This window comes from Aythya marila, assembly GCF_965140915.1.
Source record: "Aythya marila genome assembly, chromosome: 11".
NCBI classification, from domain to species: Eukaryota; Metazoa; Chordata; class Aves; order Anseriformes; family Anatidae; genus Aythya; species Aythya marila.
Genome location: NC_139052.1, coordinates 7,093,004 through 7,106,909, shown reverse-complemented (window position 1 = coordinate 7,106,909; position 13,906 = coordinate 7,093,004). Strand labels below are relative to the sequence as shown.

Genomic DNA, 13,906 nt, shown 5'->3' with positions numbered 1-13,906 from the left:
AATAAAAATCTACTTCTTAGATAACCTTTGGAGCAAGGCATTATCAAAATTGTAGGAGAGAACTGCTAGAAACGCGTGACTCCTCTGTTTTTAGGCTTTCTATAGGCCTAACCATATTTATGGATACCTGTGTTCACATGATTATTGTTAAATAATTAAAGCTATATCATATAGAGAACTGTTTCTGTTCTGGAATTTCAGTTTTGAGAGGGTAGTTTTATGAGAAGTCAGGATAATAATTTTGCTATATAAATCAGGTTACCTTCAGAATTCGTGTAGCTATTTAATACTTATTTTTCTTTATAGAGTGAACTGGATGTACCTTTTAGAATAAAAGTTGGTCAGATAGGTAAGTCTTTGTTTCAACGTGAATCTTAAAATTGAAGTTTTAACACCGCAATATGAGTCTTGCCTCAGAATTTCTTTTATAATTTTTTCTTCAGTGCTCTCTGTAATAGTGTTTGTTGTTGAAATTAGTGTTGATGTCTAATGTGACTGCACTAAATAAATCATAAAAAGGTATACAGATGATCAAGAGAGCTTTTTCTTATAACTTCAGTGTGTGTGATCCTTTAAAGGAAAGATAAGGAATATGAAGAAATTAAGAAAGATTCCCAAAAAACTGGCAAACATGCCAAGCGTTTAGGAACTCTTAGTTAAATGTTGTTAAAAATTGATTCCCTTGAGGTCAGCATTGCTTTTTTCACATAAAATGTTTGTTGGAGATGAATATATTGTATTTCTTCTTATATTTTCCTGGGAAAATCATATTAACCCCAGCAAATTAAACTCCAGTCACAATTCCAGATTTTGATCTTGACTATTTGGACTCAAACACCATCTTTGTACTTAAATCTATTGCTTTTATTTTCTCTTCATGCATTTTTTAACTTCACAGGTTTTATATGCCCATCCAGTTTCTCTTCATTTTCTAAATTGTTTAGGACATGAATGAAGATAAGGGGCTAATACCCTGTATTGCCAGAGTTACTGTTCAGGCTAAGCATAGCATACATTTTGATGTAACTTTTTAAATTTTTATTTATTTATATTATATATTTTATATATATATATTATTATTATTATTTGATGTAACTTAACATTTATCTGCTTTATATAGATAAACTTACTCTGAAGATTCCTTGGAAGAACCTGTATGGTGAGGCAGTTGTTGCAACACTAGAAGGCTTATATCTTCTAATAGTTCCTGGAGCAAGTAAGTAAACTCCTCAACAACAGTTTAATAACGAAGGGGAGAAAAGTATCTAAGGGTACTCGTTTATTCAGGTGTATAATAGCAATTACTTCATATAAGCTGCCATTTTTACTTTCTGTTCCTTTAGGGTGATTTCTACATGAAGTTCCTTTAGGGATTTCTAGATGAATGCTGGCAAATAAGTAGAAGAAGGGTGGGTTAAAGAGGGGAGCATGACCAAGATGATAAACAGTAGCTTTCATGAAAATCTTTGATTGTATCCATTTGAAGTTCAGTTTAACAGGTTTCCTCTGATGCATGCTTATCCAGAATCCATTCTTCTGGCATGGTTTAGATCTTTTGACTGTTGCATGGTCTGTCTGCTTTTAACTTAGAGCAATCAAAAGTAGCCATTCCATTAGAAGTGATTTTTTTGGGGGGGGGGTGGGAAGGGAAGAGGATCAGAGAACTTGATTTGTTTTCTCTGAAATCAGATGCTCTGTTGTATGAAGGAAACTTCCAAGTTGCTAGAGCATCACATGTATGTGATGTGAATTAAAACCTGTTGTATTACACAGATCACACTTGAAGGTCCGAGTACTCATGGAAACATCCTCTTGAAAAACAATGCTTAAACGCTGATGCAATCTTTTGTATTCTACTGTGTAAAAATACCAGTTTCTGAGGCGGTGTACAGGTTTCAGCATTCAGACATAGAATAGCCTTTGCTTCAAATGACATTTTGCAACATAATGCTCAATATTGTGCGCATTGCTTGATTATGCATTTATAAAATGTGATTTGTAAAAGGTTAAAGCTGTCCCAACTTGGTTTACAGGCATTAAATATGATGCAGAGAAGGAAGAAAAATACCTGCAAGATAATAAACAGAAGGAACTGGCAAGAATTGAAGAAGCCTTGCAGAAAGCGGCAGAAAAAGGTACTGAGTTAATAAGCCCTCCCCTGGAATTTGAGGACCTACTGTGCTGTGGAAAGCAAGTCCTATTGTTGTGATTGACTTTATAAATTAAGTGTCTAGCTAATCTTAGAATTGCTTACTATAGCATCATTGAATATCCTGAGTTGGAAGGATTATTGAGTCCAACTCCTCCAGTTGGACTCTCTTGCTGCAGTGCTTTAAAAATCTTTTTGCTCTGAAACTTAAAGAGTGTTACTCATTTTGTTTATCATTCCTTTGTCCATTGGAAGTGAGAACTGGATTATCTGGCATGTTTTTTCTCTTAAAGATTTTGGGAAATAGGACCAAAGACAGCAACTACATTGCATGAGGCAAATGTATCTTGCTTTGGAGTTTTAGTAATGGATGTTTAATAACGTGTTCTGGACGAGCACAGGACATCCTTTGCTTAAAGGAAACTTTAAGGAGTTGTATTTAATTAATTTAATTAAATCAATTAATTAAATTGATTTAATTAAAATAATATAATTAAAAAAATTTATTTAATTTAAGGAGTAGTAAGGTTGGTAAATTTTCCACAAAAAATATCAACAATAATGCTTTCATTTCAGTTTCTGCTGTCTTATTCTGATGTACTGCATTTGGACTAGTTTAAAAAATGAGACTGTCTTGATGAGGTAGTAAGTAATGACACAAGAAAACAGTTGAACACAAAGACAGGAAACTAAGCAAAGCTGTGATGTAGATCATTAGAAATGTAAAATTTTCTAAGACTGGGTAAAAGAATTGATCATTTCAGCCCAGTTAGCTTTCTTTCTTTCTTTCTTTATTTTTTTTCCCTCAAATAACTAATAGAATAACTGTGTAAATCAGGCTTGTTTGGACAGAGACCAACTTCAGAACCAATGACAGAATGACAGGTAGTGAAAACTTGCAATGCCGCAAGTCATTTGCCTTGCAAAATGTCCTGAAAATAAAATGACGCCTAGAACGCTTCGGGGGGGAGGGGGGGGGGGAACAGTCCGTATTGTAGTCTCTTCTCTTGCTTTATTTTCCAGTTGCAGGACTCTAATGCCTTTTCCTGTTCTGGTAGTTTGAAATACACATTTGCATTTTCCTTCAGAGAGCAATTTGGCCATCTATATACAGCGAAGAAATAAGCTCTGATTTATTTCTTGTCTTTAGTATGCCAAAATGTGTGTGCGAGCTAAGACAAGCTCAGTTGGTGAATTTTGGAGCCATTAGTTCATACTGGAACAAGGGAATATCTGTAGAAGTTGTCCTCTGATTATAGAGGACTTGGATACTGTAGGAGCTGCAATATTTAAGCTGTTTTTATTTATTTTTTTTCTATCAGTAGCAATGTAATGTAGAGTCAATGCATCTGTAAGAAAAGTCAAAAGTTTTTTTTTGATAAAAACGATACCTCAGTAGATTGACTTACCATGTGAAGAACTAGAATTAGATTCAGAGTCATGTTTTAGAAAGATGCAGTATTAAACTTTTGGCTTAGGGGTTAAAAAGCTAGAGGAATGTTCAAGTCAGATCATTTTAAATTGTGGTCATGCTGCAGCCTCATTCAGTGGTACAATAGCTTTGCAATTTGTGTGACCAGGTCTTGTATTAGAATACTGTAGTCACGAGGACTTGTCTGGTTCTTGTATGAGCAGATCTCTTGCCTTTGCTAGGTACAAAGGTCTCGTGGTCCAAATTGCTCTGCTGTGCTGTAAACTCGTAAGAAATTCAGCTCTTCCTGTAGCTTTTAAGAGCTTGCAACAGCTGGTGAAAGTTGGAAAATACACCGAATAGAATATTTTCTCCATGAATTCTTAGCTTTTGTGACTGTTACTCAATTTACATTAGTAAGTGTACAATCTTAATTCAGTACTGTCATTTATTTGAGAATCAGTTGGTATAAACAGTCCTGGGGATATTTTCTTTCAACATACTATTCAAATGTTGAGCAAAATGGTCACGTCTCTGTGTGGTTGTAGTGTAATGGAGAAGTAATAGCCAGGTCTGCTGATACAAGCTGACAAAACATTTTCTGTTTTCCAAGCTATGCAAGTCTCTCATCGTCCAAACTCATTAATGGAGACCAAGGCTTGAAACCCTTGTCTTTTGCTGGATAGAAGTAAAATGAAAAGTACCTAATTTGCATCTGTAGATAGTCTTTGACACTAGATATTTCTGAAGTGGCTCTGGCTGTCAGATACTATACTATACTGTAAATGGTAACTTGACACATGAGTCTTACAAACTCGCCATTAATTCAAGAGCAGAATGTAACATTATATCAGGATCCAATTTCCTTCTATTAAACAAAATGCATTTTTCGGTTATTTGCTGCCATGTGGACCAAGGCACTCATTCACAAGATTCCTTGTATCGTTTGGAGAGTCTGATTTGCAAGGACACCAAGCCTGGTGGGTATGCATGGTTAATTGCAGTCTATGTTTTTAAAAACAAAAAAACCCAAAGCAGCCAAATTTAAAATGAGAAAACAAGATGTTGATGACTGTGAATTCAAGCGGAAACTTTGTGTGACTAGTCTTAGTTGAATTGAATGGCTGTTCAAGGAAATTAAGAGACCACTTAGAAAAATATCCATTGGCCATTTGGAGTTCAAGAATGTCAAAATACTGACAACATTCTGCTTTAGTTTTTAAATACTACTGTGTAGATATTTTGAGAACAGAGGGTAATTCGTAAGAAGTCTGGTCTAAAAAATACTGTAAGTTTAGGATGTCATGAAATAGTGGACAGGCAAAATGACTAATAGCAGAAAGAAGGCTTCTAGTATGTTTTTTTTTTTTTCCTTGGTTTTGTTTAATTTGATAGCTTTTAGACAAGGAAGCAGTTTCCACTGAAATTCGCTGGAGCTGTTATGTTGTATCTGCTGCTGTTTTTTATCTTCTTGAACCAGATTTTCAGAATGTTACTCTTAGCTAAGAATACTTAGGGAGCTCTTATCTGAGTCAATGTGTAGAATGAGCTTTAAGCTTTATTGGACCATGTTCAGTCTCTCCATAGTAGTGGATGCACATAATTGAGCATAAACCCATGTTGCCTTAGTTTTGTCTAACATGCAAATGAAAGTCCGAGAACTACAAATTCAATACAAAGTGAAGTAAGCTGTCTTTTAACCTATCCTCTCCAGAGGGTTCCTTGTACCACTAAAAGGAACTATTCAAAAGAAAACATAATTTCTGTTTGGCATGGATTTTCTTCTTTGTGACTCCCCCTACATTTTTTTTATTTGTAGCATGGCCACCTTGTAAGTTCAAGACAGGTTGAAGTCTTGGCTGGCACTTCTTTCTCCTTTGTTTGAACAAGCATGCAAAGTACATCGAAATAAAGCTCTTCTCCTAAGTTAAATAGGGCATTGCACTTCTGTCTTGCTTTAGTAGGACACACCCTTCTTCTGCTGTAACCTTTTAAACGTTCTTTTTCCCCTTTATGGCCAGAAAGGAGAAAGAAACAATGCGACTCACCAAACTGGTTTTCTTTAGAAATACGGGGAAAAAAGAGCATTAACTTAATTTATACTATGGTTGTGATATGTTTGACCATAATTAACATGTTAATATTAGAATTTAACTTCATATAAAAACGTTTAAATAATCATTATTTCTGTATGTGTTTTTTGTAGTTACTGTTGTTATTTCAGATTGCTTTTGTACCCAACTGTTGATTGTTGTGAGAATCTTATATTGATAAATGTTCTTTGGGTTTTCTTGTATGTCTTGAGTTTTTTAACTCGTAAATTTTACGCTTGTATAGTAGAAACCTCATCTGGATTTAAACTGAAGGTTTTCCCTTGTGCATATTGTTAGTTGTTAAGTTATGACAACTATGCCTTTTCCTTAAGTCATTAAATAAATAAATGCTTGGATTACAGAAAAGTTTATTCATCAGGGTTCTAGTAAGCAGTCATGCTTCTGTTTTCAGATCTTCTTTGTATGCAAGAGGCCTGACGGTATTTGCTGAGAAGCCTGGTGATCATTTGTAATTCCTCAAACTCACGAGATGTTGTATAAGGAATATTGAAATCTGAATTTAATGCCTTGACCTTACAATTGGCAGGACCCTCTCTTGATCCAGTGGAAATTTGTTTACATACTTAAAAGTTGTTACTGGCTTCTTGTTTTAGTGGGGCTTTAAACTTAAATGATGTTTAGCTTAAAAAAAAATAATAAAAAAATAGCTGATGGCATCCTTAATGGCTATGCAATTCTTTAAAAGCTTTTAATGCATGCTTCTTCCTAAGTCACTTTGCTTTAAGACAAGCTAAACTTTCTTCTGTCTTTTATTGTCTTGCATTTCTGCCTTACTAACTTGAATTTTATCCTTTTCCAAAAAATTGCTTGCGCTGAAAAAGGACGTAAGCGTAAAAAGTATAAAAAGCATTTTAAGAGACCCTTTAAAGGTCATGATCACTCAAAAGGTGGGTAAAATATATGGCTTTCAACTTATTAAAATACTATATTTCTGCATTATTTTGTTAGTTTCTCTTATTTTGTATAAGTTTCTCTTTCTCTTTCTTTAGCATCCACTGAAACTTCTTATTTTTCCCCTCCTTTTTGAAAGGGGGGACATAAATTGGAGAGAGACTTCTGTTGCTGTATATCCATTCTCTCTATCGAATAAGATTGAATTTAGTTCAGGTTAAGTGATTAACTTAGCTTAAATGATCACAGCATAATTCCACTATTGAACAAGTGGAGTATTTCCTGGAGTATCTTTTTATTTTTCCCTATGGTAAGCAAGCTTTTTAATATTCTCAAGCAATGTCCTGTAAAAGGCTCTAGTGGACTGATCTTGTATTGTGCAAGTATCACCTTCATCAGATTATTCTAAGATGTTTTGTACTGAATTACACCTTCATATCTATTTGAAAGATACTTATTTGTTGAAACTCACAGTTAATTGCAGAGGTGCTTTTAAGAGAGAACCTTTTACCTTAGAAGGAGTGAGGAGATGTATCTTAAAAATAAAAATGAAACTGGAGCTTGCTGTAAGCTGAACTGTCGTCACTGAAACTTAAACATAAATTTTCCTATGGTTGTGTTATGTGCACACAGCTAATAGCCCATCTTCAGAACATAGATGTACAGAAAAGGAAAACATCTGAAAAACTAAAAACTGAAGTGTTAAGTTTTCACATCAGAATAAGCATTATATTTGCATGGGAATAGCTGTGGTTAAAATCAGCTGTTAGGCTGAATGCTGACTTTTTTTTTTTTTTCCAGACAAACCAAAGGAGGAGAAGAAAGATACTTTTTTAGAAAAGCTTGCAACTCAAGTTATAAAAAACGTGCAAGTCAAAATCACAGGCATTCATGTTAAATATGAAGATGATGTAAGTAACTGGCACGTACGCCTTTCTGTCTTAAATTCAACCAAAGTGCAGTCATTATAGTCTAGTCAGTAGAGATAAACTGTTATTTGCCCCATTGAAAAAGTTATTGTGGTTTCTTCTACACCACTTTGGATGAAGTACCTCAGGTACAACCAAAAGTCAGAAGTATTTTGAATATATGAACTAGATGTTCTTTGTTTTGCATTGTTCAGTAGTACCTTGCTCACTAGATGTGGGTGGTGGCGGTTTGTCATATATTAATATGTTCAAATGATACACAGATTTTTTTGGTGTAGTGGGTGAAATGGAGAATGGCGGGAACATGAGAGCTTATGAATGAGTTAGAAAACAAAAAGTTTGTAACACCTACTAGATTATGTAGTATCTTTATATAAACCACACTAGTATTATTCTATCCCAGTTCCAGCTTCCTTTAAGAAAAGAGATGAAGCAGTTTCTGATGGGATAGTTGCAAGTAGATGGGAAGTATTGGATGTAGTGTATTTCCCTTACTTTGGGACTGTTTCCAGAGTCATATTCAAAGTGGTGGGAAGAATGATGTAGCTGACTGAAGTATGGTTCTTTGTAGTTTTTCAGTTCTTTACCATATGAAGGTTTTAGGACCTGAAATGCAATTTTAGAATTGAATTCTGAAGCCTTTAAACTACAGCCATATTGTTTTTGTCCCAACTCAATGTTAGAATACTGAAGCAAAGGAAGACCCTTAAAACAGCTCAGTGTTTCAGTCAGTTTTAATGATACGATGCATCTGTGTATGCAGGCAATAGAGATAAATAGCTGTTTTTCTGTTTTTGCAGATCACAGATCCACAGTGTCCAATTTCTTTGGGAATGACATTGAGTGAGCTTAGTTTATTGGTAATTATGTGCATGCATGTTTTTACATTTTTAATTTACTTATCTTTGGGTACCAGAAAGGAAAAGTCACATGTTTAATAGAATGCAATGACAGTATGCATATGGAGGGTAAAACAATCTTTTATTTGTGCAAGTAGTGCATGAAGTTTGTTCAAGCAGCAGAGAAGATGATTGAAGAACATCATACTTTGAGACTAGTGTTTTGTTCTTATGATCCAAGTGATTTTTAAAACTGAATGTATTGACTTTGATGGGGGTTATCTCTCTGTCTAACAAATAAAGTAAGCAACCATTATGTCATGATGAACAATGTGGTATTTTGCCAGGCCTTTTGAGAAAAGAGGGGACAGAATTCCAGCTCGTCTTTGTTTGCCATAGATTCAAAGGATTTTATGAGTGGGATAAGAAATAGAAAATTGAAATAAACTCACAAATTTAATACTGGATTTTGACCTGTGCATATGCAGTCTAAAGGTTAGACTAAGAATTAGGTTATCTGGTAGCACCAAAATGATTCATTCTGTGTTTGACATTATAAGATAAAACTTGGATGTGTTAAATAAGATGCACAGAATGACTTTTATCACTTTGACCTTGTAGACAACAAATGAGAACTGGAAGCCTTCTATTCTGAATGAAGCTACCAAAGTAATATACAAGGTAATACGGTGTTTTTTCCTAGCTACCAAGTGAGCAACTAATCCTTGGAGTCTAAAAGTTTGTAGTTATAAAGAAAAATTGTAAAACGCGAATTCTTCCTTTTCTTCTTAATTTTACTTTGTAATTAAACGGTAGAAGCAAAATGACTAGCTTTATATAAACCATAACTTTCAAGTCCATGGTAAATAAATTAAAATAGTTAAATTTAAATAATAGTAAAATTTAAATAGCTAAATGCAAACACTGATCAGCTCATTAAAGGCATTATACAACAAGTCTAAAGTCTGCATAGTAACTATGATTTCAAATAGTTCTGTCAAACTGCCATTTTTTTCTCTAGACTATATGCCTAACATGTATTTGGGTTTGTGGTGGCTGAGTGCTTGCTTGTGTTTCCCTTCTTCCTCCCACCCTGTTGTGTTTAACCAGTGTGTGTGAACTTGCATGTGCTTTAAGAGCTTGCTTTTTAGCAAGTAATTTTCATTTGAAAAATAGTATTAGAAGATTAAATACATCTTAGTGCTTCAAAGATTAAATACATCTCAATGCTTGTAGTATATTTGCTGTCTAACATGCCTTTGTTTTCTCAAATGGAAAGCTAAATTCATAGTATGGATTGAATACTGAGTATGAAATCTGTTGATTTTTTTTCTTTTTTTCTTTTTTTTTTTTTTTTTTTTTTTACCCCTACGCAGCTTTTGTGCTTGGACAGCCTAAGTGCTTATTGGAATGTACACAGCAAAATGTATTATCATGGCTCCCGTGAACAAATACTGGTAATGTAGAAGAAAATGTGTTGAATAGTACTATATTTCATGGCTCTTGTAGTATTTTAAGTTATGCCATATTAATTTCTACAACCCCCCACTCTCATGCATTTTGGTCAACTCTATTTTGATACCAGAGTCATATGTTAATCCATCACACCATTAACACTAATCCTGTTTTGTTACCTTTTTTGTTACCAACTCCTATAGGTTTAGAAATGGTCAGATATTGGGTCTTTAAAATCAGTTTTGTTGGCATGTTCATCTTGACCTTACTGGATAATGTTTGTTAGTATCTGGGCTATATGAGGTCTTATATAGCTACTGAAATGAAAAGTAAGTTATTAAATGAACACAGAATTAATAAAATTTCAGAATATTATGTCCTTATCAGAGCAGAAACTTGTATCACGTGTTATCCAGATTCCTAAGCTGTGTGACTGAAACAAAACCAAACAGAACAAGATGTTAAAGCAAAAAGTTTTTTTTTTAAAAAACAAACAAACAAACCAAAGCTTATAGGTAGTGGGTGTCAATCCTCAGACTTTAAAGTTAGAGGGGTTAATGTAGTATTTCTATTAAGGTAGCACCCCTCATTGTGGGAAGCAGCTCTGGTAAAATTCTTGAAGAGGTTTATTAGAGTAAGTTTTATGTATGAATGAATAAATATGCTGCACTTGTCAGACTGAAGAGACTGAAATACATGAAGGTGCTCCATTGCAGATGAGACACAACGTGAGGGCAGTGAGTGTAACTTGCATACAGAACAAGAGGCATGTGTTTTATTCTTTCCATTAAATTAGCATTTTGAACTCAAATTTAAGTATGTGAGTTTGTTGGAGGTGCTCTCTATTTCTGCTTTGTTCATGTTTTGAGTAGCTGTTAGCTACATGAGTAATTGTGTCATGCAGCTTTTGATGTTGTAAATCTATGAAGTACTTGCTTTGCTGTGCTTTCATTTCTGCTTTCTCTCACAAGTTTTACTTCCTCAGAAGGGGAACTGGGGAACGTTCGTGCTATGAATAGGGCAGTTGTATAGATACAAATTATGTTTGAGGGCGAACATTCTCTTTCTGTGCTACAGATGAGGACTACTGAACAGTAAAGGCACCATTACTGTTAAGTTTATTTCAGATGGCTATGACATTCATGTGGTTAAAAAGCAGCTTGTTTAGAGGTTATGCAAATATTCTGTGTATCCTTGTACAATACTGCTTGTTTCCCTTGTTTTCTTTTCTTCTGTTGTGCTTGTCTTTTAGAGGTGTCTTTTTTTTAAATTTTTTTCCTAGTTAACAAAAGATACACTTAACCAGGTAGGCTTCATGCTAATAGGGAAAGGTGATTCAAAACTTAAGTGTAAAACCAACCAGAGAGGAAAGAAATGTACTCTGAATCTTGCTTGTTACATGGATCTTGAAACCTAAGACATCCTTTTATTCTGTTCAAGTTCCCATTGTAGAGTAATTCTTTTTTTCTCAAAGCTGGGGTGTTAAGTTCACTGTATGAAGAAGATGCTGTGAATATGCTGATTTTTTATCCTGTCTGTAGTCTCTTGCTTTGTTTAAGTAGCTGAATTACCTCAGAGCATTTTGCCTTGTGCCTTTCTAGTTTAGCAGAGATGGTTGCATATTAGTAACAGCCAAGTTAATGACAGTGTTTTCAGAGTTAGTGTGGAGTGAGTGACATTTGATCATACTTGCAGACACTGGTGTCATAGCTGGTCTGTGGATGTTTTCTCTGTTAGATCTCAACCAGTCTGAAGTGAGATGTAAATGCAAACCCATATGCACAGAATACATTGTTTGAATTGACAGCAGCAAAAGCCTTAGTTCTTCAAATGCATCATGCCAAAATTGTCCACAGAATCACAGAATGGTTGAGCTTCGAAAGGACCTCTGGAGATCTAGTTGTCCCCCATGCCCCTCCCCTCTGCCAAGCAGGGTCACCTAGCACATGTTGCACAGGAAAAGCTCCTTGGTGAATCAGTGCTTCACATGCTTGTGGGCAGATGGTATTGTGGCCATCTAACACTGGCTTACCTGACATCATCGATTGAGTTCTTAACAGATAATGTTTGAAAGAAGTGGGAGCTTGGCTCTCCAAGACTATAAAATGGAGTTCCCTGTTTCAAAAGCCTGTGGTATGTCCTGCATGTGAACTTTTCTTTGAGGGTTGAGGGCAGAACAATTCCACCGTAGCAGATGGTGTCTAGTATTCTGATCACCTGTTAACTCAAAGCATCTCACCACTTGCAGTTTTTCTAGTTCTTAAAATCCTTAGCAGTTTTGGCACTGTGTACTAGTGTCACATTGCATACTGGGTTTGTCACTTGGATGTTTTGCGTCTTGTGATGGGGCATTTCTTTTGAGGTCATAACTGCAGCTTTTGATGCAGCATTTCTGTGAGTTAAAATTTTACCGGTTGTGATTAGTCGTCTTTCTGTGCTTTGGTGAATTTGGCAACCTTTATGGCCCTGTGTCTAGAAGGGGAAGAGAAGAAAAGCAGGAAGCAGCTCAGAACACATCTGAGAAGACTTGAAGAAACTTGGGGGGAAGACTGGAATTTGGAATGGGCATAAGATTACTTGTGGAAATCCTTTCAGCAGCTTGATAAGTCCTCTCTGTTTCACAATTTTAAAACAATTACATAAACTAAATAAACAGCAAATAACATGTTTTTAGTAGCATTCCCTGTATTAAAGACCTGAATACATTTTATATGTAGTTCATAGTGTAGCCTGTTTCCTGGAAAGCTGGACCTTCTATCCAGACAGGCCATTTTAGTCTTACTTTTAAACGGTATTATCCAGAAATCGTATTTATTATTGTAGCTCATTGGTCAGACTTGTAGTTAAAATAAGCTGTGTAATCCATAGCAATCTGTCACTTTCATACAACAGTCTTCATATTTAAATAACGTGAGCATATGGCTATTTGTGAGATTAGCTGTTACAAGCTTAATCTTAATGAAAAGCTAGCTTTTATTACTGTGGAGCAGTAGACAGAAAATAAGTTGAAATGCAAATATTTTTAATGAGAAATGTACCTTTTTATAAAATGCAAGGCTGTTTTTAATTAAGGAACTGGGAAAAGGAATTGGTTGAAGAAATTCATAATTGCAAAATATTTTCCATGTAAAAACGACTCTTAATGTTGACAGACTGTGTAAAATATGACAGGAACAAGCATTTCATCTGCTTTCATGTAATACATGCAATAATACATATTTTTTCCTAAAAGCATGTCTCCTGTTTTAACTGATTGTGCCATTGCAGTTTGGAATCTAGCTAAAATGTTTGGGTAGCATCAAATACAGCATTCTCAATAAATTGTGGAAAGATTGTAGCGGCAAACAGACTTCATTCTGAACGAAGACTCAGCTCTAGCATGGTATTTCTGAGACCTCTCAGGCTGTTGCATTACTTTCCTGACTTCTTTCTATCTTTAGTTTTTCCTCTTACCCATGAAATACGGGAAGGCTTAAGTGGCCTCATTATGAGCTAAACATGAGAAGAGGTAGTTTATGAATATTTATTTTCAGTATGCTTGATCTATTATGCTAGGTGTTTGAACATGTACATGAGCTATGATATTTCTAAGTTCATACACATTGGTTTTTGAAAGATTTTGAGGTTCCATGAACCTCTAAACAAAGTTGAATGAAAACTGTACTAACCTTCCCCTTGAAGAGAGAAACTTTAATCTGTTTTATTTAAAAAAAGGTATATTAAAACTTTTCACTCGTAAGTACTTGTGCTATATTAAATATGCCTTTTGGCGATGCAGAAGGGGAAAAAACTCCTGCAGAAAACATGTGAATTGGAGTTGGTCTTCTTAAACTGTAGGGAATTGTCCAAAATTAGTACCTTTCAGCAATTATTAGACAGTATCGTATTTCTTCACAGGATCAGCTGAAAAGAGGAATTCCATGTGGCGGTAACCAGTCTCAAGACTACCAATATAGTAAGTAAACTATATGAATATATGCTGCTTTGAGTATGTTAATTAGTCTGACCTGATTATGCAGGCAGGCCCATAGTAGCTTCATTTTACAAAAAACTAATATCTCTGTCACATTAACAGATTAATGTAAGATCTCTTACAGAGCTGGGGATGTTCAGACTGG

General features: G+C 34.9%; 1 protein-coding gene across 1 annotated transcript in view; it reads left to right on the top strand.

Moving 5' to 3' along the window:
* Nucleotides 1–13,906, top strand: part of VPS13C (vacuolar protein sorting 13 homolog C) — a 90,272-nt gene that overhangs the window by 3,232 nt on the left and 73,134 nt on the right. Inside the window, exons 3-10 of the mRNA XM_082769364.1 lie at nucleotides 307–349; nucleotides 1,121–1,216; nucleotides 2,034–2,135; nucleotides 7,367–7,476; nucleotides 8,295–8,354; nucleotides 8,955–9,014; nucleotides 9,710–9,790; nucleotides 13,686–13,743. Coding sequence (XP_082625490.1) covers nucleotides 307–349; nucleotides 1,121–1,216; nucleotides 2,034–2,135; nucleotides 7,367–7,476; nucleotides 8,295–8,354; nucleotides 8,955–9,014; nucleotides 9,710–9,790; nucleotides 13,686–13,743 — 610 coding nt within the window. The remainder of the gene's footprint in view (nucleotides 1–306; nucleotides 350–1,120; nucleotides 1,217–2,033; nucleotides 2,136–7,366; nucleotides 7,477–8,294; nucleotides 8,355–8,954; nucleotides 9,015–9,709; nucleotides 9,791–13,685; nucleotides 13,744–13,906) is intronic.